The sequence below is a fragment of the Sander vitreus genome, chromosome 6, assembly GCF_031162955.1.
Source record: "Sander vitreus isolate 19-12246 chromosome 6, sanVit1, whole genome shotgun sequence".
Classification (NCBI taxonomy): Eukaryota; Metazoa; Chordata; class Actinopteri; order Perciformes; family Percidae; genus Sander; species Sander vitreus.
In genome coordinates, this window is record NC_135860.1 from 2,992,738 (window position 1) to 3,020,599 (window position 27,862).

The 27,862-nt window shown below is 42.0% G+C and overlaps 1 protein-coding gene across 1 annotated transcript in view; it reads right to left on the reverse strand.

The window, feature by feature from the left end:
• bbs9 (Bardet-Biedl syndrome 9) overlaps positions 1-27,862 on the reverse strand; it is a 193,951-nt gene that overhangs the window by 115,302 nt on the left and 50,787 nt on the right. The window contains exons 15-18 of the mRNA XM_078252100.1: positions 16,712-16,852; positions 14,834-14,929; positions 13,132-13,304; positions 12,869-13,021 (exon numbers count right to left, since the gene is read on the reverse strand). Of these exons, the coding sequence (XP_078108226.1) occupies positions 12,869-13,021; positions 13,132-13,304; positions 14,834-14,929; positions 16,712-16,852 (563 nt within the window). The remainder of the gene's footprint in view (positions 1-12,868; positions 13,022-13,131; positions 13,305-14,833; positions 14,930-16,711; positions 16,853-27,862) is intronic.

Genomic DNA, 27,862 nt, shown 5'->3' on the forward strand with positions numbered 1-27,862 from the left:
CAATTTACTTTGCTTCAATGGTTTGAACTTAAAATAACACACTTTATTACATTAATGTCCACTCCAACTTATCATTTTCCTTTTGTTAACTATTATTACTGTTGCAGCTTACTTGAGCAAACTTAGTTTTACTTTATAACAAGTCAAGTCAAGTAGAACTTTATTTGTCCCCAGAGAGGCAATTGGCTTCGCAGCAGTGACACAAGATTGACTACACAAGATCAATACAAATACAACATACAACAATAAATAGCAAACATTTAAAAAAGCCATATTTATCAAGCGTGGTTGGTGGTCAAGCTGATATTACCTTATCCTATTTGAGTTTAACAGTGAGATGGCTGAGGGTATGAAGGAGTGTTTATATCTGTTGGTTCTGACTAGTGGGTATTTGAAGTGGGAACCAGAAGGCAGGGTCTGAAACTATATGTGCAGGGGGTGGGTGCTGTCAGACTGGAGCATGGATTCTGCTGAACGTTTTTTTATACAAATCGGACAGACTTTTCTGGTGAGTACCTGTGAAACTGGTACAGACCTTGATTACCTTTGTCAATGCATTTTTTCTGTTTTAGATTAAGAGACGCGTACCAACGGATTATTCGCAACGTTACGCCTACTTTACGTTAAGTCACCTTAACCCTTTCTTAATCTAATCCTCTTCACTTCATCTGTTAGTTTTTTCACACTGGCTTTTTTCCTTTAATTTCTACTTCACATTAACACAGTAAACTTTAGTCTGCCGTAGAGATGGCTATCGGTACTTCAGCGTGATATCATGACTTTGCGTAAACATACACGCCACTTTCTAAAGCCAAGTGGCGCGTGTTATCTGTACGCATTATGAGCTATCCGCGTGTATGTCTACGCCAGAACGGGACGTTGCATTTGGAGCTCTGGTTGGGTTTAGGAAAAGAAGAACGGTGTTGGGTTTAGGAAAAGAAGAACGGGGTTGGCTTTAGGAAAAGAAGAACGCAACGGTTGGGTTTAGGAAATGTGACATGCGCCACACGAAGGAAACATGACAAGCGGGACACGATCCCCGGTCTCCTGGGTGAGAGTTCTGTGTTTGACCCATCCACCACCCCGACCAACCTCCCTACGCGGATTTTCGCCCTTTTGTACTACTAGCTACGGCGTAAATTGACACGCAATCGCAAGGTGATGTAAGTCAATGGAGGCCAAACAGCGTTGATAAACACGCTGAAAAGCAATTATGCGTCTTGATAACACGCCAAAATGCCATACGAATTGGCGTGTCATACGAATTGGCGTGTCATACATACGCCACTTCATGAGATCAGTCTGGGTACTTGATACCTTTAAGGTATCAACCAAAATAACCCAGTACAGAATTGTATAGAAACTTCTTCAAACAATACCTACAATCAATCCTTTTTGTTCCCAGATAAAAAAAAGAAAAGACTATTGGTATGGTTTTGCTAGCAGCCAATCATCGCAATCCTCCTTCGATTTAATCAAACACAAGATTGGCCCTGCAGCAGCTACAACCCATACAGTCTGTAAAACGGAGTTGGCAGTTCAGCGTGCCGAGATGCTTCCATTCACATGATGGGTATTGAATAACGTAGAAAAAAAGTATCAAATTAGGTACTCTATATCGGTATCACATTAAGGATAGCAATATTGGTTCTGGAATCAACTTTTTTAAACAATACCCAGCCCTAGTCGGCTGTTATAGTCACTTTAGTGTCTATTTGAATACCTTAGATGTTGCATTTAAAGCCTTTATTACAAACAGTGGAGACATGACACAAATTGGGCCGGACTCAAACCGAGGATGTTGTAGTTAATGGTCGCATTTTGTTTTTCTTTATTTTTATGTATTCTTTACTAGCGGCTTATTTAATTTTTAAAAGGTCCAAAAGTGTGGGAATTTCTCCCATCTAGCGTTGCGATCATATATCACAATCAACTCTCTCTCACCACGCAGTTCAAAGTACATATTACAGCTACGGTAGCCTTCACGCTTCAAAAAGCCGGTCTCTTGCTCTTTTCAACATCCTTTTTCTTTTTTCTGGGTGAAGAAGAAGACTCCTGTTCCAGAATTTTGGATTTTTAATACGTGTGGTCCTCCATGTTTCCTTCTTCGAACTTGCCGGGGCCGGGAAGCTACGATACCTGTTAGCAGCATTAGCAGCACCTGTGAGTTTATCATGTGACAGCGAAAACGCGAAAGGCGGAGCACCATGTCCTGTATGTCCCTTACCGGCTAACGTATTTCAAGTTGGCGCATGAATATGGAGCGTCTACTCCAGTTCATGCGAATGAAAATGTAAAATTTCAAGCCAAAAGGAATACTTGGAATTGATGGTGGTGGTAAATATTCATGAAAAAGGACAAGTTTGTTAACGGGCAACACAGATTTTGATAATGAACAACTAAACACGTTACACACTGGACCTTTAATCTTAACTTTTACTTTAAAATACACACTGAAAATGCATGACCTCCCCTTTACACTCCAGTCACTACCACTAGTGCAGACCAGAGCACACCAAATGGACGTTTTCAATCACCACTTCACTGTGGTCTTTTGGACTCATAACGTCATTGAAAGTGCACAAGTTTACAGTCTGTGGTTCGACATGGCCGACAGCATCAACCTACACACATTGTCTTGCGAGCTGCAAATTAGATTTCATTTACTCTATGGCCAAACAAAAGCTTCCCACGACCAAAGCAAAATGCAAACAGCACCCTGCTGCGGTTTTGTATGTTACAGTGAAAACTTCTGTGCCAGAAAAACCAGTCGGGGAGTTTTGAAACCACAACACGAAGCGAAAGAAGACCTATGACACCAAGCAGAATGAAGTGGGATCCAGGTCTCACCCGTGGTCTTTACCAGGGCAGTTCGCAATGATGGTCGAGCCACAGGTTTCCCAGGTCAGGGGTGTAATATCAGGCCTGGACTGAACTATCAGACTGTTTAATTAAAGCTGCAGGGAAAAACAGCCTCCATTCTATAATCTCTGCTTGTCTAATCTCCTCCCAGCGTGACAGCTTTCCAACATGGATGATTTATTAAATCTCTGCTTGGTGCCCAGCAACAGGACACAACGAGAAATGATGTGGTAAGCATGGTGGGAAACTCTGTCTTAATATATTCACTGGTTAAAACTCGGCTTTGAATATTTTGGCAGGACGTAAGTGACGGCAAGTGATAACTGGAGCACAGCGTGAGCACACGGATGACTGTCTCTTCAGAGTACTGAAGGAAATCTTATGGACCATAATTTACCTTATACTGCACCATTGTTTTTTTTTGTACTTCCTCCTGCTTTTCCTTTGCTCTTCACATTTAACAGTTCACTCAATATCTACATAGTTTCATTCATTCTTAATTCACCTCCACTTTATCTTGTTTTGAATTAGTTTCTTGTCCTTGTGTTTATTTCTTACACTGATTAATCTGCTATTTTCTTTCTTTTTTGCGTACTTCATTTTTGTATGTCATCCTTTTAGTCTCTGATCTTCCTTTAAATAATGTAACAAACAGTACAGTATTCTTTATCCCACTTACACTCTCGTTCCTTGCCCTCAGTAAACTTTCCCTGTCCTTTGTTTCCTTTGCCTTTGACTTCCCTCTCGTCTGTCCTCTGCGGTGTGATCAAGAGCTCGGATCACTCTGTCATTTGCAGGGCAGACAGCAGACAGATGCAAGCAGATCAATAAGAAATAAAACGGACAATAAAAGTCAGATTTGTTCTAGGATTCTTTCAGCTGTGGGATCAGAAGACAGGAAGGAAAGGAAAGAAGGAGGGGCACATTTACGACTCTCTCCCTCCGTCTGCCTGATTCAGATCTTTCTTTTCATATTACTTCCATCTACATTTTTCTATCTTAAAATGATCATTTCCACTTCTTTCATCTCTGTGAATGCCCTCTCTTTCTGCTTCACAATCATCTCTTTGAATCACAACCCTTTTTCGTGGTAGACACATCTTTGTATTTCCATCGCTTCTCTTTTTTTTATTTTGCATCATCTGCCCTGCATCATAAACTGCCGTAGAACAGAGATGCATTGTCTTTCCATCCCTTTCTTCCATTTTTTATTCTTTTGTCTTTGCACTCGTCTTCTTTTCTGTTTCTCGCCATCTCTTAGTATATCCATCTGTCTCGCTCATATTTCACTTCTCTCCTCTTTAACTCCATCACTTCATCGCCTCATCTTTCTGCCTTTCTGCATGCTTTCATATTTGGAATATCCCACATTCTCATTCTTTGTATTTCTATGTCTGTCTTGTCTTTGTTTCACTTCAATCAAGTCTATGTCTTCTATATTTCTCTTCACTTCGCCCTCTGATCCCCGTCCCACACCGACCACATCCATATGTTATTAATAAAGTCTCCTCCAGCTCCACCACATCTATGAGGAAATCCTCTGGCAGGTCATCGATGTCTGTCTGATAAAGAACAGTACAGATGCTTCATGCCTCTTCTCTTCCTCCCTCTGTGATTGTTTTTACACGACTTTTGTACTACGGCTTATGTCTGGTCCAAAAATCTGGCCTGACCCTCCTGGAACCGATGTGGATTGTGTGTTATCCAGCCCGCAACTGCTGCGGCATTTAATGAGCCTGAACCTGATTAAAATCTGGAGAAGATAAATAAAAAGAAACTTGACCTGATCAAGCCTGAGGGAATTGAGGAGCAATTAGAGCCAGACTCGGCTCGAACCCGTTTGGTGTTCAGGGCGGGGCTGATTCGGTTTGGGCTAATAACCAAAGCTCTATCACAGTTATCCGATCCTACTAATATTACAAGGGTTAGCAAAGCTTAATCTGAAACAGTTTAACTTGAAACAGACTTTATAATGACCTAATGCTACCTGGAATTGAATGGAGGACCAATTTCAATCCAAAATAATGAAATATGGCTTTCAACACCGGACGATTTTCATTTGCACATGTTGGCTCGTGTTTTGCTCACCACAAAAAGTTGTGAAGCAGAAAAAGAGATTACAAGAAAAAATGGGCACAAGGAAACTCTAAGACAAATACATTAAACTGCTATTACATTTGCAGATTGTTCTACTAACCTCAAGGCGGGTAAACGAATGAGTGGCGAAACCATGGTGAAAAAAAAGTCGGACGTAGCCTTTTTAAAGAAACTAGTGGAACTACTCAAGACAGTTCTCCCCACAAAAACTACAGCAAACACCCCACAGCAACAGCTTCGGCAGTTACACAGGTAGGGTTGGCTTTGCTGTGGTTTCTCATCTGAGGAAACAAAGACAAAATCCCTCACCCAGGAGACAGCCGACCCCCATCACACACACACACACACACACACACACATCATTGAGTGTCAGTCAGCTGAATGAAAAACAGCCATTCAGTGATAAGACAGTCACATAAACAGTCTGAGAGAAAACAAACCAGACCACCGTCACCCCTCTGTGCTCCATTCAGCCTCGAGAGGGGTCTCAGTGTGTGTGTGTGTGTGTGTGTGTGTGTGTGTGTGTGTGTGTGTGTGTGTGTGTGTGTGTGTGTGTGAGTGTGAGTGTGTGTGTGAGAGCGAGAGAGAGAGAGAGAGAGAGAGAGAAGTGATGGGTGTAAATGTGTGTGTACCTGGGGTGAAACATCTCCTGGGGGGAAGTCAGAAAATGATTGAGAGAGCGAGAGAGAGGAAGGGAGGGAGGAGGTTTCCCGGCTCCCGTCGGTCCTTTAATCTGATACACAAACACACAGAGCACCTAAGAGCCTGCCATTCACACCTGACACACACACACACACACACACACACACACACACACACACACACACACACACACACACTCTCTATACATGAAAACACACTTGTTAACATGCAAACACACCACCAGTCAACTGTGACAAGAGTACATGCGCAGACACAAGCAGAGCGGGCTGGTCATGGACGCAGTGTTACACACATGCATCTTAAGATATGCAAACTTTCAGAACCTGGATCCATGCGCTTTAGGTGTGAAAAGTTACAATACCGATGCCAATACCATACCTGAGTGTCGGCACCAAAATTATACTTTTTTTCAATACCGTATTTTGAGTTTCACGCTTCTCTATTGAACAACATAAGATGAACTTCTTAGGTTCATCAGTGTCTGTCTTAACACAAAGCAACTTTACAAGAATGTTACCTAACAAGTCTTAAAAGTAACAAAATTAGAGTGAACAGGACTTAGAATCCTATGAAGCATTTGGTACTTGATAGACTAGATGGTGCCAAAGACACATTTCGATGAGTACTCAAAAAGTATTGAGATTTGATAAATGGCATTGAGATTTGATACCCAGCCCTAGTGCACTAGCCCTACTCTTCATGGGTCCTTAAGTTCCTAGTAACCTACAGATCCGGGACCTAAACTGGGTCAGGTCCAAATTATAATCAGCATTCAGGTAGGGTTTTGTTGGATTGATGCAGGTCTGTGTGTCAGTCATGTGTGGATCCAACCGGATTCTCTATCGTCTCTCTCTCTCAATATGTGCCGTGTCATAATCATCACAGAAGAAAAATGTGTTCTATTTGTTTATTTGGTGAAGTACCATTCTGCTGCAGAAACTGGTGTTTTTTTTCTCCAGTTATACTCGGCTCTATTCCGACTGGCCACGGATCAGGTCTCTTTTGCTGAACATTTATTTTTGCACGTCAGGTTTGAGTAGGTTTTCAATGAGTCCGTTTTGGATTTGGTCAAAATGTTTGGACCCGTCAAGACCTCTAGTGCACATGCAAACACAGGGGAAAAAACATGCAGACATAATCTGCTAAAATGCTTGCACACATATACACAAACATACAGTATTTAAACACTGATGTCCACACAGTCTGCATGCATGCAGACACATGCCATCACAAACGTGTGACACAAAATCTACTGAATTATGATTATACACATTGATAAACACACAGTAATGAATGTGAAAACACGGCCAAATGAAACGTAAGTACACATACATGCTTGAAATGCACACTTCCTCATGCACTCTTAGATACACACACATAGACACAAGGAGTGAGAGGCCCGACTGTTAATGGCGGTGGTCCTGCGCTCCACAGTGGGATCTGTGTTTAGCCATGTTTAGAGCTCCATTTGAGACCAGATAAATCAAGCTGCTGTCTACCAGAAGCCTCCATTAGGGGCCCTGCGAGGCCCCTGGACGGCCTGTCAGTCACACCGTCAGTCAGCAAGCCGCCCTCTTCCAACGTTTGAACTCATAATTACAGGGAGACTCAGCTTGGCTCGGCCCGGTCCAGCTCCCAGGCCGCCCTCCACCCCGCCACCTACCAGACGTCAACGCTAGCTAGCCCAGCGCTAACACTAATACCAACAAACGACGGACGTTTCACCTCCAGAGGAAACAGCGCCGGGGAAAATATTTATGGAAAGCCTCCCTCCCTTTGTTCTGCCCCCTTTGGCCTCTCCTCATCCATTTCCACAAACTCCATTTAGGGCTTTTAGTTCTTATTTCTTTGAGTGACAGTCCTGGGTTTCCCCCCTTGAATTTGGAGAGGCTAGTTAGCCGTGGAGCACTAGCGCCTGGCTAACCTCTGGTTGCCACAGATTAATCAAACACCAGTTAGAGGAGAGTGTAAAACACAGGGGCTGCGATGACTGATGCCTTTTAAAGCAGTGACGGGGGGGGAGGGAGGTGGAGGCGAAACACACCTCCGACCTGGACAGAAGACAGGAAAACTCAGAGTAGAGCTGCAAATCACCACCAGTGACCCAAACAAACTGGTGAATTTTTGTCCAAAGCTGGTTTGTCTTCTCTACCAGTCACGTAACAAACAATCATTCATGGGTCTCACTCTATTCCCAAACTCATCAATCATATTCGGCTGGTCAAACGGTTCAAACATAGGGTGTATTTTGGAATCCAGCCACCGTGGTCGGCGGATGAAAAAGTTCCCTGCACTTACACGTACACACATATGAAGTCAGACGTGGCTCGCTAGCTCTCAGGAATTCATGAATAATATATAAGGCTCGTAAAGGCAGCATGAACAATGGAAATATTATCCGCGGCTGCATAAATGCACAGCCGACCACAGAGTATTCTCACAGGGAGCTCGTTTCTCTTATCTCTGACGGCTCGGCGGCGATAGCCGGCCGCTGCATGTGGAGACACACACCGCTAACGAGGGGGAAATCCACCCCCCCAATCACCTAAGATTGATGCAGAAAATTTACCCAGCAGACATTCTTTCGGGCCGAAATGAAAGAGGTGCCTGGTTCACCAGCATTCCTGATTGGCCACACATTCCGTTGCCATTTTAACAACTGTGTGATTGCTGGCATGGAGCCGTGGCTTCATGAGGTAAACACCCACAAAATGTCTCCTCTTTTTTTTTTTTTAAGTCCTATGAGGTTTCACCTGGTAAAGGTGTATGACCAGGAACTCATTTAATTTAATGATATTGATCGGAATAAAAACATTACGGTGGGAGAAGAAGGAACATTGTCCTAGCTTCTTACATCAAGACTACTGAAGTGCCTCTGAGCAAGATGTTCAACATGAAACTAATAAAGACAAGAAGCTAAAAGGTGCACTTGTTTGGAATTGAGTAACTGTTAAATGGTTTGTTTCCATTCCATCCATCTCCTTGTCAAAAGAAAGAAAAGGCAAGCAAGTAGGAAACAAAAAAACTGAACTGCTTGACCTGGAACACGAAAAAACTGAAATAAGAAAATAAACTTAAAAAGAAAAAATGAATGAACAGTTAGGAAGGAAGAAAACCTTCTGGGAAAGCCAGAAAACCCCCCCCAAAAAAAAAAAAAGTGATAGAAATGAAAAGCAAATCCACACAGACAGTAAATAAAAAGGACAGTAAATCTTCAAATTAAAAGCATATTTGGATTTAGGATCATCCAACTCCCATGTCAACCTCTTCTTAAAACGAGGATGTGATGTATCCTCATGAAATCCGCCCTGTTACAGAAGGCAAACTGCTGAGCTGACCCCGGCCTCAGCAGCACGACTCCTAATACTGATATGAATTATTAATTTGACGCATTCATCACTCTTCCGACTAGCCGTCGATAGCCTCCATTATGGCGGGTGTGTATACATTACAGTGTATAGTGTGTCAGAAACTTCCCGCATACGAGCCACTGGATGGCGGGAAGAGAGGAAGGAGAGAGAGAGAGAGAGAGAGAGAGAGAGAGAGAGAGAGAGAGAGAGAGAGAGAGAGAGAGAGAGAGAGAGCGAGAGAGAGAGCGAGAGAGAGAGAGAGAGAGAGAGAGAGAGAGAGAGAGAGAGAGAGAGAGAGAGAGAGAGAGAGAGAGAGAGAGAGAGAGAGAGCGCAGAGAGAGAGAGAGAGAGAGAGAGAGAGAGAGAGAGAAAGAACGGGTGACGGACAGGAGTGACAGCAGAAAGCATTAGCTCGAGGAGGCAGAGTCATGATATCAGAGCTAGATATCAGGCCGAGTGAAGAAGCTGGAGTAGGGTAAGACAGTGGCATTTTGGCAGGTAATTCAAACTGCACATCGGGAGTCAGGAAACACAAAGTTTGAAGAGGTTAAACAAAGTTTTATAGTGAAGGATTTGTGTACAAATGATAATCCAGTAACTTATACTGAAATACTTTAGGTATGAGGGTTATCATTCATTGTGCATCAGGGTCCAAAAAGTTGCTCTGTGCATTCATCTGCCGAACGCCACTCTCAAGGGTCCATATCTCTACTGTCTGTCGCTTTATTTGGCATCTGCCCTCTGGCTAGACTATATACATGACGTTCCACTTCCAGGATTGCTCCATTGCCGCCGGAAATACGGCCAGATGTCCCTCTTTTCGGCCGGATGTCCGTTACCTTCCGCTTTCTTTGTGTTGTAATTTTAAACTCTGGTGGATATATGAGATATAACTGCTCCTCAGATCTCTGCAGGGTAAATCCAGACAGCTAGCTAGACTATCTGTCCAATCTGAGTTTTCTGTTGCACGACTAAAACAACTTTTGAACGTACACATGTTCCACCAAAACAAGTTCCTTCCCGAGGCTTTGCAGCAGCACTGTGGCTCTGTCCCACGCTTAGCACCGCCCATGACGATTGTGATTGGTTTAAAGAAATGCCAATAAACCAGAGCACGTTTTTCTCCCATCCCAGAATGCTGTGTTAGCTAGCCAGACCCCTCCTCTGCAGCACTGTGGAGGAAGGTCTGGCAAAGCGAGGCTACCCTCTGGCAGGCTCTTATTTGATAAGACTCGCCCTCTTGAGATTGCACTCAAACAAAAATGATTAATTGTTGTATATAGCCACAGAGAATTCTCAATTTTGACTGGCCAGCAGGTGTTCATTGTTCTCTTGTCAAGAACCCCCGCCCCCCGTCTAGACCGCAAACGCCATATCAGCGCTCACACTCGCGTAACAGCAGTGTTCACGCGACACTGAAGCGACTGTCTAAACCGGTTCCGTCTGGTCTGAGCATTTCAAGGCGTCGCGCAGCAGAGGAGCAGCCAGACTTCATTTATAAAACAAAAAATGTCAAAGAAAAGTTTATTCATATACCACTTTTCAAAAGGCTTAAAAGATAATGACAAAAGTTTAATAATTAAAATGATGAAATAATGATAAATCAAATATGTAGTAAATTGTAGTAAAGTAGTAGTGTTTTATTGGGCATCAACATTGCTGTGTAACACATGCCTCTTGCATGTTACATTAAAAACACAATTTGAGTTGTAATGAATTGTGTTAGTAATTTTACTTTTATTTGGTAGTTGTAATGTGTACATATTTGTCATATTTCCGTATTTTTATACTGTTATTTCATAAGTTACTAGGTTACAGTATCCAAGGTTCCAGCTATAAAGCTTCCATCACTGGGGGACCAGGCTCATATCCCTCAGGTGAGTGTGTACTGTAATATAAATTGATGAAACCTGTAAATATTAATGTATAGAGTACATCCAGAGTAATTATCCATGTGTAAATATCCATCTGTGTAAATACCATCTTTGTGTGAATTGTGAATGTATTTTAACGCTAAAAGTATATGATCCTGATTAATAGTTGTTGAGCGTGGCAACAGAAATAATTCCTGTAAGTTTCCTTTGATTATTACTTAGTTTTATATTGAATAGTTTTTACTGAGACCAGGCTTGTATCCCTCAGATTCCGAAGGCTTGTTAGCAAATAAATGATCAACGACATCGGAGCTGTCTGTGGTTCTTCCGTTGGGGTCCAACTGTCAGCCATTAGTTTACAACCATCACACAACACAACGCAGAGACTACCATCAGCGGCAATAAAAGTGTTAACAGGGACGTTATTAACTGTACACAAATGAAGAGAAGTAAACATCCGTTACACGCGCATTGTTGGAAAATAGACTTGAAGCGTTAATAAATGCTTTAGATCGCAGTTGCACTTGAGACGGAGCCTGCAACAACTTGTGCAGACAGTTGCATATTATTACACCATGGTTAGTCTTCAGTGGCTTAACTAAAGATATTAGGTTTCACAATGTATTCAAATAACTTTTTTTTTTTTTATCTTTGTCTCGCATGCCTAAAAAAACATTCCTGATAAAGTTTGATTGCTGTAAGTGCTGCTGATTAAATTGTTAAGACGGTAGACATTAAACAGAGAGAGGATATTAACATTTAAGGCAGACAAGTTTATAACGGGCTCCCTGATAGCTTGCTGCCAACATGAGGTGAACACAGTTTATTTGGGTTAGAATGGCATTAAGAACTTCAACAAGCTCATTAACTCCCCCTCATTGAACTCTGAAAGTTGCTCTGCATTAATGCATTGTTAAAGCAGCGTGCTGGACAGAGAGAGTGGCTCTGATCACACAGAGCTAAACAGTGACGTACTGACAGTTTCAACAGCTAATGAAGAGATGATGTCACACCGCATCCGCTACGCTAACGAGAAGCTAATGGACGGTGGAGCTGATGACCGCCAAGTCAGCCTCTAGAGTAAACAGCAGGGGAAAGGAACCATCACTTTGCCACACACACACACACACGCGCACACACACACACACACACACACACACACACACACACACACACGCTAAACAGCTGCTTTGTTTCAAAATCAGCTTTACACTAACCTTCACTATAGCACATATACACACACACACAGAGCGGAAGGGGGAAAAAGTGTCTACACATGGGCGTGCAGGTACAAATGTGTCCGTAACAGGTTGTGTCTGTCACGCACATTGCGTCCAACTGGGTGTGAGCTCACAGCTAATCACCGAAAGAGATGAAGTCCATAAATCAGCAGAATACAACTCTCACACTGTAAATCTACACTAACACGTCATCGCTCTGTGTGTGTGTGTGTGTGTGTGTGTGTGTGTGTGTGTGTGTGTGTGTGTGTGTGTGTGTGTGTGTGTGTGTGTGATTTACTGTAGATGTGGGTGTATGTGTCTGTTTGAGTTAATGAAAGACAGCAAAAGTGAGCGGGAGAGTGAGATTTACTCTCTCTTTTTACTCTAAGGTAAAATTTACCTCCAAGAGCCAGAAAAATTAAAAAATACATTCAGTATATATATTTTCTGCTGCTTATATGCGTTTAGGTTGCGGTGACAGAAGACTGAGTGAGGTTGCTTGGCCCTGGAGTTTCTTCTCCCAAGCAGTGTCCTCCAGCATCCCCTGGGGGTTTCTGAGGTGTTATCAGGCCAGATGGGTTGTCTAGCCTCCTGCATGTTGTGAGTCTGCACTTGGGTCTCCTCTCAGAGCCGTCCTAATCAGATGCTGAACCACCTCAACTGGCTCCTACCCACAAAAACCTACTTCCAGAAACCACTCGGGGTCACATCGTACAAGCCGTTTCTTCCAACCACCCGTCCTTCATTACACCCCGGACTCTCAAGCGGAACTATGCGAGTTGTGTCTGCGTTTGTGTCTGACCTGGCTGTAAGTGGCGTCCAGCAGTGTGTCCAGGTTCTGCAGTGGTGCCGGGGTTTTGTCTTTAAATCGAGTCAGCAGGCGGCGCTGGATGGCTCTGAATTGGACAGCCCGCTCGGACAGCAGATCCTGGTACTGCTGAGCACTGACACGCAGCTAACACACACACACACACACACACACACACAAGATGACTTCTTATTTACGTGGAAATGCTTGTTTAGGTCACTTGTAAGGTCAACTGAGGCATCAACTTTAGTGTGTACCTGGAAGTGGTGGTCTACAGACAGGAAGTACTCTTGCATAGGGAGTGGCCCACTGAAGCTTTTCTTGAAGTCTTTGACTCCCAGTTTGGAGAAATGCTTGTCGAATCTCTGGACCAACTCATTCACCACCAACCACATGTCCTCAAAACAGTCGCTCTGAATACGGTAACGCTCTTAAGAAGAAAAGAGAAAAGTAAAAGAAAGGATCAGTATTAAAAGGTTGCAAAAAGGTATTTAAAGATATCTTAAAAAAAAAGGTACTAAAATGTGTAAATAGGTTCTATGAATGAAATAATAGCACAGGCTGTGGTAACATATAAAAAGGTTGCTTAGAGTTAGAAACGCATCAAAAGTATGAAGGTTAAAGCGATGGTTTAAGAGTCACGATGAACTGTATCAAACAGGTGTAATTAAGATATATGAAAAAGTCTTAAGACATGGCGAACGGTATCAAGAGGTTTGTCAAGGTTTATAGAAGTGATGGGAGAAATAAGATTCGTTGAAAAGAGGTATAGAATGGTGTCAAGGGATATCAAAAGGTTTAAAGGAGGTATCAAAAGGCAGCATTATCAGATTATCAGATATTAACCTCTTCCACTCCATCTCTCCCTACCATGGACCCATTATCATGAGCTTAGAACATCATGCACAATTATGTATTAAATTGTTGCAGCAATTCTGGGGTTGATACCATTTGTTACACAGATTTGGTACAAAATGTAACAATTTTCAACCACTTAAGGATTCATGGAAATGGTCAAAAATCCCTCCCAAAATATTTTGCCTAAATTTGGAGCGTTATTCAGCCCCCTTTCCGACAAGCTAGCATGATTTGACATGGTTGGTACCAATGATACCTAGTCTGGCTATCACCAGACCAAGCTCAATCTTTTAAGATTGAACATTAGTCTGGGGAGTCTGCTCTGTATTTTCTACTGCACAAGAGGCGTGATCAACAGGCATAGTTCAAATGACTCTGTACGCAATTGGATAGTCCTTCAACCAATCAGACCAATGATCCGGGTGACGTAGCAGCGACAGTGGCATCAACGGGTCGCTGCGCTTCGGTGGACGCCATGTTGAATGTAAACAAGAAGCTGCTTGGTCGCTTCTCTATCGTCATCGTGTTAAACCCGCCAATAGCGCGCCAGGTGGATTAGCCAGTTTGTGATTGGTTCCCGCAGATTTGTAACAGAAGCAGGATAGATAAACGTACAGGTTTCCAGCCTGAGCTGTAGGGCAAAATCAAATCGCCGGCAGATCGGGCTGGGTTTACCCAGTCTAGATGATACCAGTATCTTCACTCTAACCTAAAAACTGTTACAGCCTCTGAAACACAGTAATGTCAGCTGAGAACGTAAGCGCCCATGTGGAGTTAAAGAGGACATATCAAGAGGTATCAAAAAATGTCAGATGACAGATTAATATTGGCAAAATGTTTCTACAATATTTATAAATTGTTTACTGTTAAAGCATTGCAAAATGTTCAAGATGTACTGTATGTGATGTTATCAAAAGGTACAGAAATCAAAAGTTATCAAAAGATATTGACATGTGTAAAAGAGGCAACAAAAGGTATATAAATCCATTAAGAGCAATAATAGATAACAGTACTGTATTAGAGATAGATAATTCCCATTTTTACATGTGAACCGGTGTCTTATGAAAATCCTGTTCAGTATGTAGTGGTTTTCAGACTCACGGGAGGTCTTGGAGGCCACCACGGTAACCTTGGCTCCTGACAGGAACTGGAAAGCCAAACTATGCCCATCCTTATCTTCTGAGTTAGCTGAAAATTCTGCCGAGACAGAAAGACAGAAAGCAGTGTGATGAGACAGATAGGACGGCCTATCATGATGCAAGACGCCAACAAAGGTGAAACAGATACAGTCACACTGTTCACAAAAACACACAATATAAGCAGGCACGAGCTTACACAAATCCCTCTTTACACAAAAAGCCCACAGTCAGTATGAACACTGAGTCTAAATGGTGTTTAGACGTCAGAGCTGCTGATTGTAGCCGATTGTACTGAAGATAACTGGGAAACAGAACAGAGATTCCCAGGGATGAAACACACGCACACACATTCATGTCATTTGGCTTTGTGTAACGCCCTCCGGTGGCCGCTTCAATGGGCCTCAGCTCTTAATCAACATTAAATGTACAATCCGTCCCTCGCAGCTGACTTCAACAGATGTGAATTATATTATATTGTTTCATTACTGATATGATTAAATTAACTGCATTGATATAGCGCTTTTATCCAAAGCACTTTACAATTTGCGTCTCATTCACACGCACTCACGTGCCTGAAACCATAGGACGCAGTTAGGGTTTAGTGTTTTGATCAAGGACACTCCACCATGGAGGACAGGAGGAGCTGGGGATCAAACTGCCAATCCTGCAATTACTTTAGTGGAAAACCCACTCCACCGGCTGAGCCCCAGCTACTGATAATCTGAGCACTCTGGGATTAAACTACGATGCTTAAAACACACTTTTTTTGATGCCAAAACCTTCCCCACACCAAGAATTGAACCTGTGCCACCTGGGTGAAAAATCTCAGTCGAAACTGCAGGTCATCATGTGATACACTTCTTGGGCCCAGAGATTTCTTCCCTATACACAACCGATATAGTCTATATCGACAACTTTTCATTTCCAGGATTGTTCAGGGTCTGCAGGAAATTCCGCCGGATGACGCTCATCATGTGTTGCCATTTTAAACTCTGGTGGATTTCTGAGGACTATGGTTAACTGCTCCTCAGATCTCTGCAGGGTAAATCCAGACAGCTAGCTAGACTATCTGTCCAATCTGAGTTTGCTGTTTTACGACTAAAGCAACTTTTGAACGTACACTTGTTCCACCAAAACAAGTTCCTTCCCGAGGCTATTTTGTAGAGGCACCGTGGCTCTGTCTGGCGCTTGGCACCGCCCAATACGATTGTGATTGGTTTAAAGAAATGCCAATAAACCAGAGAATGTTTTTCTCCCATCCAGGAATGCTGGGTGGACTAGCCAGACCCTCCTCCGCAGCGCTGTGGAGGAAGGTCTGGCAATGCGAGACAACAAAAGATACAGCTGTAAAGCAATGGAGCAAATTTGTGTGTAATAGCTGCATGTGCATTTTAAAGGTTCAATGAAATACAATAATTGCCTTTCATGTTCCTGCACTGTTCCACTAACTACAAAGTATGTGTTAATTACATGTATGCATTGCTTTTACAGCATTCTTTTTAGTTTGTTTGTTTGAAATACTCATCTTGCACTCTTGCATGTACACAAAAACTTCCCCCAAACTGTAATCAGAGATTTTAACGTAATCCAGTTAACCCCTCCAATCACGTGAAAACCTCCACATGCTGGGCAGCAATAGCAGCATTACAATGTATCATAAGTGTGCATTCACATCTTACATCAGTTTACAAAAGAAGTCTCCGCTGCCAAAGTCTTAAACAATGCAATGTGTTTTGACTTCAGATTAAGAGCCTTGATTGTTTGAGAAACTGCAAACAGGTTCATTATGCGTGAGTGTGTACATGTGTGAGTGTGCAATATGAGTGTGAGTGTGTTTTACCTGGGAAAATGGAGTTGAGGTTGACTGGTGGCTGGTTGGTGTCCACAGTAATCTTAAACTTGGTGGTTTTGGCTGGAGAGGTAGGAACACACACCAATGCCAAAGGAAGACTGAATTTGGACTGGAGAACCCTGGGAACTCCTGAGAAAAAGAAAATTTATAAAAACTGAAACAGATTTTTTTTTTTTTCCTTTTTGTGTTGCATTTTCCTGCCAAAATATATAGTCATCAGGTCTTCATTACCTTGAAGTATTTTGGTCAACAGAGATGTTGCAAGTTTTGAGGTTGTTGTGGCATAATAATAACTGATTCCTTCAGCATTATTTTAACACTACTCTCAAACCACACACATCCTTTAGCTCTTCTCCTGAAAAACCTTAAATTCACAGCCCACTTCCCCTTTAAGTGGCACCCATCTCCGCAAAACTCCCCTACAGCGAATCAAAACGAATCAAACAAGGTCGGCACATCGGGTTTTTTTTAGGCTCTCTCTCCAAACAGTCAGGTTAACATTTTTTGAAAACACAGTCAAAACTGCAGATATTCAGATTGCAGGAGTATCGGAGAGCTGCGAGGCCGAGAGACTCAACATCAACACCGGGTTTGGAGGGGTGTTTGTTGAAGAGCCGAAAAGGAAGTTTTGTGAAAAGTGGGGGGAAATTTTGAGAAGAAGAAAAAAAAAGGAGGAGAGTTAAGGCCAACTATAACTATGTCCTGAGCTTAAGCAGTGCTGAGCTTGGCAGAAATCTACACTTAGCTAGAATAACAGAGCAAGGGAAAGGGGTGATGGAGGAAAACAGTTGTTGAGAAGAGATGGAGCGAGGGAACCTGGGGAGAGGAGGTGAACTAAACGACAGGAGAGGGAGAAAAAAAAACGAGTGGAAATAAACCAGCGTGAGAGACGGATTGGAAGAGAAATAATATAAGAAACGACAGCCGCGGTGGGAGCGAGGGACAGTTAAATTACGGAATGTTCCAGGTTATTACAGATAGTAATAATTGCCTGCTACTACTGTGCACCTTTTTTATTCCAGACATGCCATTATTACGTGATTATGTGAATAATTCAATTTGGTTTGAATGCATGAACTGAGGCAGAGAGAAAAGAAGGGAAGAAGGAAAGCCAAGGAAAATAGTAAAAATGGAGGAAAGGCAAGGAGAGAGAGGGGAGAGAGAGAGAGAGAGAAAGAGAGAGAGAGAGAGAGAGGAGGGGAGAAAGAAAGAGAGAGAGAGAGAGAGAGAGAGAGAGAGAGAAAGAAAGAGAGAGAGAGAGGGAAGAAAGAAAGAGAGAGAGAGAGAGAGAGAGAGAGAGAGAGAGAGAGAGAAGAGAGAGAGAGAGAGAGAGAGGGGAGAGAGAGAGAGAGAGAAAGAGGGGAGAGAGAGAGAGAGAGAGAGAGGGAGAGAGAGGGGAGAAAGAAAGAGAGAGAGAGAGAGAAAGAAAGAGAGAGAGAGAGGGGAGAGAGAGAGAGAGAGAGAGGGGAGAAAGAAAGAGAGAGAGAGAGGGGAGAGAGAGAGAGAGAGAGAGGGGAGAGAGAGAGAGAGAGAGGAGGGAGGTTTTTTTAAGAGAGGAAGAAGGACTGTGGTCCACTTTCATCTCTCCTCTCTCGCTCATTGACCCTTTGTCCTGGTGATTTCAACAAATCACATTAACAAACACAACAGAGACTGTTAAATCCACGTTATCAAATTTAATGTTTGTGAATGTGATTACGTTTTTCTCGCCTCGCAGTTCTCCTTGGATTGGACGCAATTTCATCGCATAAAATTGCATAAATATCCCGCATATTCCATCGCATTCCATCATCTGGAAGGATACGTATCACGATACATGGGTCACGATTCAATATATTGCAATACATTTCGATACTGTGCGTAAGGCGATATATATTTATATATATATATATATATATATTTATTTTTTAAAGTATAATTTTTTTTGAAGTTTACTTTGGGTAAACAATTCAGTACACAGAAAATCAAACTGCCAGTTTGGGATTGTGGTTCACAGGTTCTTAGTGAGCTAATGTTAATATGCTAAAGTAGGCCAAAGTTCAGCCATAGCTACATTGTTAGCTTCTAGTAAAAAGTCAGACACTGCTAGGCACTGTTAGGCAAGGACACTAGTGGTGCGTCTCAGCATAGCCATCTAGCAGTAGGGGGTTTAAACACAACATAAACGTGAACCACTGTCTTACATGAATATTTTTGCATGTAAACTAAAAAAAAACAAATTTTCAAATCGATATTGCGCTTTTGAAAATCGATATAGTATTGATAAATAAAATATTGCGATACTCAAGTGTATCGATTTTTTCTTACACTCTTATTGTAAATGATTGATTTTCTGTCTAAGCAAAATATTCATCGCGACTATATGACCCCCGGTAACGCTAACTCAGTAATCTACAGTGGGCAATACAGCACCGTGAAGAAAAGAGCTTTACGACGACGACAGCAGGTGTGGTAAAAACACTTCCGCTTTTGTCCAAAGCGGCCGCTAGACACAAACTGAATGTTACATACAGCCACTTTAAGTAACAAGTGGGTAGCTTGTTTACTACACATACTTTACATTTCTGAAGGCCATGTTTCCAAGCCACACCACCTTTTTAAGGTAACTTTGACACTAATAAGGGCAGACGGGATGTACACTGTGTTGTATTGCCAGACTCAAACAGGTTTCAAGTGTCTCCAAATTGAATTTCAGAACATATTCTGAAATGAATGAAACCACTGGCTGCCTAAAAGGAAGGAAAAAGCTTCTTCTTCTTTTTTTTATGTTTTGGAAAATGGTCAACACTAAGGTGAAGTATATTTGATGTGTAGGGAACAGATAAATAGGCAGAAACAGGTATGTCGTAGATTCATATTTACCCACAAAACACTGAAATTGAAACTTCATCCCAACCCTCTCTTTGAAGTAAGAATGATACATTTGTTTCTAACTATGGGTAATGGAGTTTATAAAAAGGGATGCTTCCTGTACACACTCTGGTTGTGCACTTGTTGCCAGTGTGTCGAATCAGGCTGCTGTGTGGATTTAAACATTAAAACAAGAAACTCTATTCATTTGGTGTTGATGCCGGGTGGGGGACAACACAGAGAGAGAGAGAGAGAGAGAGAGAGAGAGAGAGAGAGAGAGAGAGAAATACAAGCAATGTAAGAAAAAGTCAGAGACACTGGGAGGGGAAAGACAACAGAGAGAAAATATAGATGGAGATAAACTAGATTTAAACAGATGACAAGATAACGGAGAGAGGAAAGATGGAAGGAGGGATAGAAAGAGAGAAGGGTGAAATGGAGGAAGAGGAAGGGAGTGGAGGGCATGAAAGGTTTGGAAAAGGGGAAACATTTTTCCATTTTTTTCAAATGCAGCATCGCCATTTACTAGTCCCCGGTGTGTGTGTGTGTGTGTGTGTGTGTGTGTGTGTGTGTGTGTGTGAATGTGGTTGTAAATCTTGTCTTGTTCCACACTACCTCTCTACATTCTGGGGCCGTCGTCGCCAGGTTACACCCTCAGTTCAGAGATTTACCTGCACGACCCGTGTGCGTACATACAGCAAACTTTTAAAAAAGCATCATTTCCAACACATCTGTGAGACTGTTTAAGGCCTCCAGACATCTGTATTATGTTGAATATATAATTACAGCAACAAATGGAAGTCATAAGTCAAGCTGGGTGCGCTGTATCAGCAAACATAAAACCCCTGGTGTATCACCTAAAACCTGATATGAACCCACAAACCACATCTGCCTGAAATCTTTATCCCTGTTTAATTTGAACTTTATTCACATTCTTTTTTTTTTTTTGCTGTATTGTATTACTAATAGTCGGTAAAATGGACCCTCGGGGAGCACTGTACGTTTTATCAAGGAAAGACGGAAGGCAGCAAATACCCAGAGCCACTATAACTGAACTTAAACTGAAACTGGGACCAACGGCTTCAGATTTCTATTTCTGAAGGGAGCCGAGTGACTGAGCAGGTGAATAAACACACTTTGGGAAAGTCTAGATTTAAAACCAATTAAACGAGTTATTTTAAATTTGTGGGAACTGATCAAAAAACAAGGGAGGAAAGATAATGTACTTCTAATAGGAAACCTCTGCCGATTGAAACATAAACTGACGCGGTTGTTTCTAAATATGGACTTGTTATCTATCGTGACATTAGAAGTATATCATTTTATTGCGGTAATATGCGGAATGCACAATTCATTTTTTTTTTTTTTTTGCTATGCAAGTTTTTGATTAAATGAGTGTTCAGACCAAAAATAATTCAAGACTTTGCTAGTGTGGAAATGTTGAAAATGTAATACGATCTATCTATCTATCTATCTATCTATCTATCTAAATGCATGCATGAGTTCATGAAACCCAAAGCTTCTCAGACGGCAAAACACGGTCCCTGTTGTTATTTTTGTTATTTCTCTCATCTGTGACCCATTTGGGATTTTGATCAGTTTGAAGAGCAACAGGCTTTGTGGACACACTGTTCCAATTTCCATCTATTCTGTATCTGCTAAAGTCACATCCTGAGTCACGTCACCTTCACAGGAGCTGCCGAGTTTAAATGCTGGATGGCAATTTGTCAGCGTTGCCACGGCAAAAAATAAACGTTGCATCATTCGCCTGCGTCAAATGTCACCATTTTTAGTCAGGTTTGATGACATGAGGAATGACAAGACACAGTGGAAAGACAAAGAGCAGACTGTTTGACGAGATGCTGCAGTGTGACTGAAGCCAGATAGTGAGTAACTGACTAAACATCATTTCTCAGTTACAGTAAACTGAGGCTACTGTGTTTGTCTTACAGATACTGCATTTCATTCACTGCCTGTCTTAAGCTTTAGTCTTCTGTAATCTGCTTTTAAGTGTCTAGATGCGACTGACTCTACAGATACATCACATACTGTGACATGTAACCCCAGACTTAACCCCTGATAGTTGCTTGCACTGCTGGTGATGTGGGAAGCTTTGTCAACTGTTAAACACACTTAAAATCACAATTGAGCACCACTGCTGCTACTTGTTGAAGCTCGTGTAGCTCCATTGTACTGCTGTCTCAGAGGACTCTGATTCCAATTATCCAGAATCTGTGTGTGTGTGTGTGTGTGTGTGTGTGTGTGTGTGTGTGTGAAGAGAGAGAGACCACAGAGTTTATTTGAGTAGAGGAACACTGTACAGGATCAGGTTCTTACCACAGCTGCAGTGATGTCAGCCGTGTGTGTGTGTATATGATTTACTGTACGTACGTATGTGAAAGAACAAATGTGTTCATTCTTTATGTGTGTGTGTGTGTCTTTTTATCATTTCCTCTGTGATACACACAGTCACAGCACAGCCCAGTATTCAACAAATCATGTTCACATACAGCTATTGTGCATTAGTGATTTGCATTAAAACGGCCCCATTGAGAGCCAGAAAGTCCAGGTGTGGATTTCTGGATAAATGTTATCCTTTGACGATCATCTCTGTTTTATATAAGTCATCTGACATTCTATAATGTTATGATAACTAAGACAGGCTTGGGCGGTATCCATTTTTTCATAGCTTCCTGACATTTCACCGGGGTATGCTGTATATGACTGTATTTGTGTAACAAAAAATAACAAACAAAATAAAAAATTAAAATAAAAATAAAAAATTGAGCAAAATTGGAGAAGCGGCTTGTCACTAAAATGAGAATAGCTTGCCAAACTTAAAGGTCAATCCACCTTAAGTTAGTGAGCCTGGGCCAAAGTTGTGGCTAGTTTCGGAGCTAACCCCCTTCACTTTAATCAGCAGGTGGCAAGCAAGACACTGGAACTCGGCTTGGGTCTTGAGGAGTTGTAGCATTTATTCACCGACAAAAACTAAACTACGCACGCACGCACGCACGCACGCATGCATGCATGCACACACACACACACACACACACACACACACACAAAAGACAAAAGACACTTTCAAAGTCGGACAGTAACCTTTGGGGTGTTTTCCACATTCAAACTACAGGTGACCAAAGTCGGTAGTTCTAATCCTTTTTATTGTGTTTTAATTTACCGGCCCCCTGGTTCAAACAGTTCTTTTATTTCTGAATTCAGTGATCTTTTGTCCTCTATTATTGGTTTGGAAAAAGTGGTTATGGTTGGTGATTTTAATATTCATATCGATGACAATTCCTGCACCTTTACCGCAGATTTTCTTAATGTCACGGAATCTTTTAATTGTATCCAACATGTGTCTGGTCCCACACATGTTGGGGGTCATACTTTGGACCTTGTTTTTACACTTGGTCTTAATCTTGACTCTATCTGCACTGAGGAGCTGCATGTCACTGACCATGACTGCATTTTATTCAGCTTGTCTTCTAATTTGGATTTACAGCCCAGTAAACGTCTAAGCAGTTCTCGCATATCAAACCGCCTTTCAGCGGAAAGGTTTTCTGCTGCATTTGACCAAAGTGCAGTGTTGTCTTATAATACTGACATTAATGGTCTGGTTCACTCATTCAACACGTATTGTTCATCACTTTTGGATAATGTGGCTCCAAGTAAAGTGTGACTTGTCCCTTTTGTTAATTCATCCCCGTGGTTAAATGACTCCACTCGCTCTTTTCGACATTTATGTCGGAGGGCTGAACAAGAGTGGAAAACCACCAAACTTCAGGTGCACCGGATCCATCACAAAGAACTATTATTTGAATACAATAACATGGTTAAGGAGGCGAGGACATCATACTTTACTAACCTTATTGCTTCTAGCAAGCGTAATCCCAAAATCCTTTTTGACACCGTTAATCTTGTAAATCCCTCTCCTCCTGAAGTGCCAGTCTTTTCGAATAATGACTGCAGTGACTTTCTCTTGTTCTTTGAAAATAAGATCAGAGATGTCAAGAATAGCATCATCTCCACTGCTACAGTATGTTCTTTTCAGTTCACTCGGCCATTAACTTTGAACTGTTTTGCTCCTATTTCTCTGCTAGAACTCACTGACTTGGTGAACAGTATGAAGCCTTCCCCGAGCCCAGTAGATGTTATACCTGCTTCCCTTCTTAAAAATGTCCTCAGGTCTGTAAGTACTTGTTTACTTTCTATAATCAACCGGCTGTGTCCCATTGTATTTTAAACATGCAGTGGTTCAGCCACTTTTAAATAAAACAAATCTGGATCCCTCAATTCCCGCAAACTATAGGCCAATCTCCAAGACGCCTTTTATTTCGAAAATTTTAGAAAAAGTTGTAGCTAATCAGCTCTCTGCTGTTTTAGCCACTCACAACATACTAGGCACATTTCACTAGACACACGGGCTTCCGTCAGAAACACTCTACAGAAACCGCTCTTCTTAGAGTATCTAATGATCTAATGATGTCTTCTGATGCGGGTTAATGTTCTGTTCTGGTACTGTTGGACCTTAGCGCAGCGTTCGATACTGTGGATCACACCATTTTGCTTGACAGACTTAAGCACTGGGTTGGGATCTCTGGGAGTGCCCTAGACTGGTCCACCTCCTATCTTTCAGATAGAACCTATTCAGTGTCACTGGGCCCCTATTCCTCTGAAAACGCGGCTCTTTCCTGTGGGGTGCAGCAGGGCTCTGTATTAGGTCCAATTTTATTTACATTGTATATGCTTCCCCTAGGCCACATTATTAGGCAATTTGGAGATATACGTGATCATTTCTACGCTGATAACATCCAGCTGTATGTCTCTTTTAAGCTGGAGGAAACAAACAAAGTGTCAGCACTGCTCAATTGTTTGTCCTCCATTAAGGATTGGTTGGCAAACAATTTCTTGCAGCTTAATGAAGATAAGACCGAAGTCCTTATTGTTGCTCCAGATACTACAGCCTCCAAAGTTGTTAATCTTTTGGGGTCCCTTTCTTCAGTGGTACAGTCCAATCTTAGAAACCTTGGTGTTATATTTGATCAGAATATGTTTCTTGACCAACATTATCAGGTCACTGACCCGTACATGTTTCTTTCAACTGAGAAACATTGCTAAACTTAGGACCGTGGTTTCGCAAGGTGAACTTGAGATGATCATTCATGGTTTTGTTTCATCACGGCTTGATTACTGCAACTCCATTTTCACTTTGTCTTAACAAGTCATCCCAGGACCGTCTGCAACTAGTGCAGAATTCTGCTGCTGCTCCAACATAATGTCACACATCACTCCTGTGTTATCCATGTTACATTGGCTTCCAATAAAGTTCAGGATCCAATTTAAGGTTCTAGTTCTTACATATAAAACATTGCATGGACAGGCGCCTGTTTATATCTCTGACCTGCTCCATCCGTACATCACTAACAGGTCACTCAGGTCTTCTAACCAGGGACTACTGGTGGTCCCACGCACTCGTTTAAAGACTAAAGGTGATCGTTCCTTTGAAGTGGTAGCTCCGACCTTGTGGAACGCTCTTCCTGTTGTTGTCTTTTGTGTGAAGCACTTTGTGACTGTCTGTGAAAGGTGCTATATCAAATAAATTACTCACACACACACACACACACACACCTATCAGCAAAATAGCGGCGTTGACATAGGAGTGGTAACCAAACTCTTGAAATGTCTGTTGTGTTATACTGATATGTGCATGTTAAGCCTACAGGCTTTGTACAGTTAGCTTTCCTAAAAAAATACATATTTATTTCATTGTGGGTCTGATGTAACTGTGTGATTTTATATGTGTGAGTACCATTATTGTAAAGTGTGTAAACTGATGGTCTTTCTTAATGTACTTAAGTCCTAGCTCAATCTTTTAAGATTGAACATTAGTCTGGGGAGTCTGCTCTGTATGTCCTACTGCACAAGCGGCGTGATCAACAGGCATAGTTCAAATGACTCTGTACGCAATTGGATAGTCCTTCAACCAATCAGACCAACGATCCGGGTGACGTAGCAGCGACAGCGGCATCAACGGGTTGCGGCGCTTCGGTGGCCGCCATGTTGAATGTAAACAAGAAGCTGCCTGGTTGCTTCTCTATCGTCATCGTGTTAAATCCGCCAATAGTGCGCCAGGTGGATAAGCCAGTTTATGATTTGTCCCCGCAAAATTGTAACGGAAGCAGGATAGATAAACGTACAGGTTTCCAGCCTGAGCTGCAGGGCAAAATCAAATCGCCGGCAGATCGGGCTGGGTTTACCCAGTCTACTTAAGTCCCTCTGTTTTTTCCATTTATCTTTCTGACACGGGGGGAAAAAAACTTACATTTTGGCAGTTTTTGTTTCCCCAGGAATGTATTTGGCTGATGCAAAATAGCTGCATATGAACATAATTTGCAGTTTAAAATAGGATAAAAAAGTGCTTGTGTGTGTATTACTGCAGGGCCTCTTAGCCCACTATAGATTACAGGACATCCTATTCTGTACCAAAGCACACAAATTCAGATGGACTAAAACAAACACTGGCTGACGACTAGGAACACTACTGCTTGAATATGCATGCGTGCGTGTGTGTGTCTGTGTGCTGAAACATGTGTGTCCATGCGTTTCCGTATGCCTGAATATGTGTATGTGAGACAGATGATATTTCTGTGTAAACTGCACAGAGTATAAAAGGATATAAATGGTTATTTACTTATTCCATACAGTGAGGAAATGTGTATGTGTGTACAAGTGTGTGCGCCAAGTATCACGTTACAGGAATATAAACAGCAGGCAGCGGTCTCTTCCTGTATATACAGTAGTGTGTGTGTGTGTGTGTGTGTGTGTGTGTGTGTGTGTGTGTGTGTGTGTGTTGGAATGCACAAAGTGTAGTTTTGATTATATCCCAAAATTCTGCAAGTATCTGTATACTTCTACAGTACATGTTTTATCTTTGTAATAAAGAGTGTGTGTGTGTGTGTGTGTGTGTTTCTTTCTACTTGTTCTATTCTATTATTCTCTATTCCAGCACTACAAACCACCACTAGCCACTTACCTTTGGGATTAAGCTCTGCAGAGAGGAAGAGGAGAAGAATTAAAGGTTAAAAAAAGAAGAAAATTCAGACAGATCACAGAAACAGAAAAAGAAAAAGGTATCACTCCTCCTATCTAGTTTTACTCAGTGTAGACCTGTGACCAAGCAGCACTGGAAGAACTGGACTCTACTGTTCGAAGAGGAGGGGATTCCCTGGGAAAACCTGCTCCTCCCTGCATATAGATACATACAACCTTTACAACACTCTGGGTGTGCTTTGTTCGCCTTCCCACACTTGGAAAGTACCGCTGGAGGAAAGCGCAGCCCTCCTGACTGAGCCAAACCGATCCTGAATATGATAAGATGTCCAAATCCAAAATAAAACAGCTGCTCGTTGAGGGGTTAGTATGGAAATTGGTCTGACTCTGGAGAGAAAAAGACATCTATTCTTATGAAATTATGAGTATCAAGAGTTCAACTTTAAAAGAAGAAAAAAAGGTACCTTACTTAAAAATGTGAATACTTCAACTGTGATTTTTTTGTTGTAATTGTCTACAATAACCAGCTATTATAGAACTGTGCAAAACTGCAATAAGGAGGGCCAAAGTTTAAGAAGAAGAAGAATGCCTTATTTATCCCGCGAGGGGAAATTCACAATTTTCACTCTGTTAGTACAGTTGCACACACATTGAACACAGGCCTGGATTACAAACATGCTCAGGACCTATACATGCTAAACACACTAATAGAGAGATGTCAGAGTGAGGGGGCTCCTTGGAGGAGCGCCGCGAGCAGTTGGGGGTTCGGTGCCTTGCTCAAGAGTTCCCAGGAGGTGAACTGGCACCTCTCCAGCTACCAGTCCACACTCCGTCCTTCGGACCGTACGGCGGGGACTTGACTACGGACTGAGCTACTGCCACCCCCATAACCATAAGATGCTCCCAAATGCAATTTTAACTTTCACTTTAAAGTCAAGATAAAATGCTATTCCATATTACATATATTATTCAAATAATAGTTAAATAACTTATGTTGTGGCCTGATATTTCTCCAGTAAGACCTGTGCCATGACAGTACCAAAACTGCATAGCAAGTTAGCAGCAGCATTCAGTAAATTACCAGGTTCCATAGACCTTTTGAAACTATGCGTGTTCAACATAAATGTTTATAAGTGTAAATTGTTGACTATAAAAAACAAACATTATATGTAAGCATCAAGCTAATAAGCCCTAGTTGCCACATGTATGAAAACCATGTGGAAGACAACAATTAAA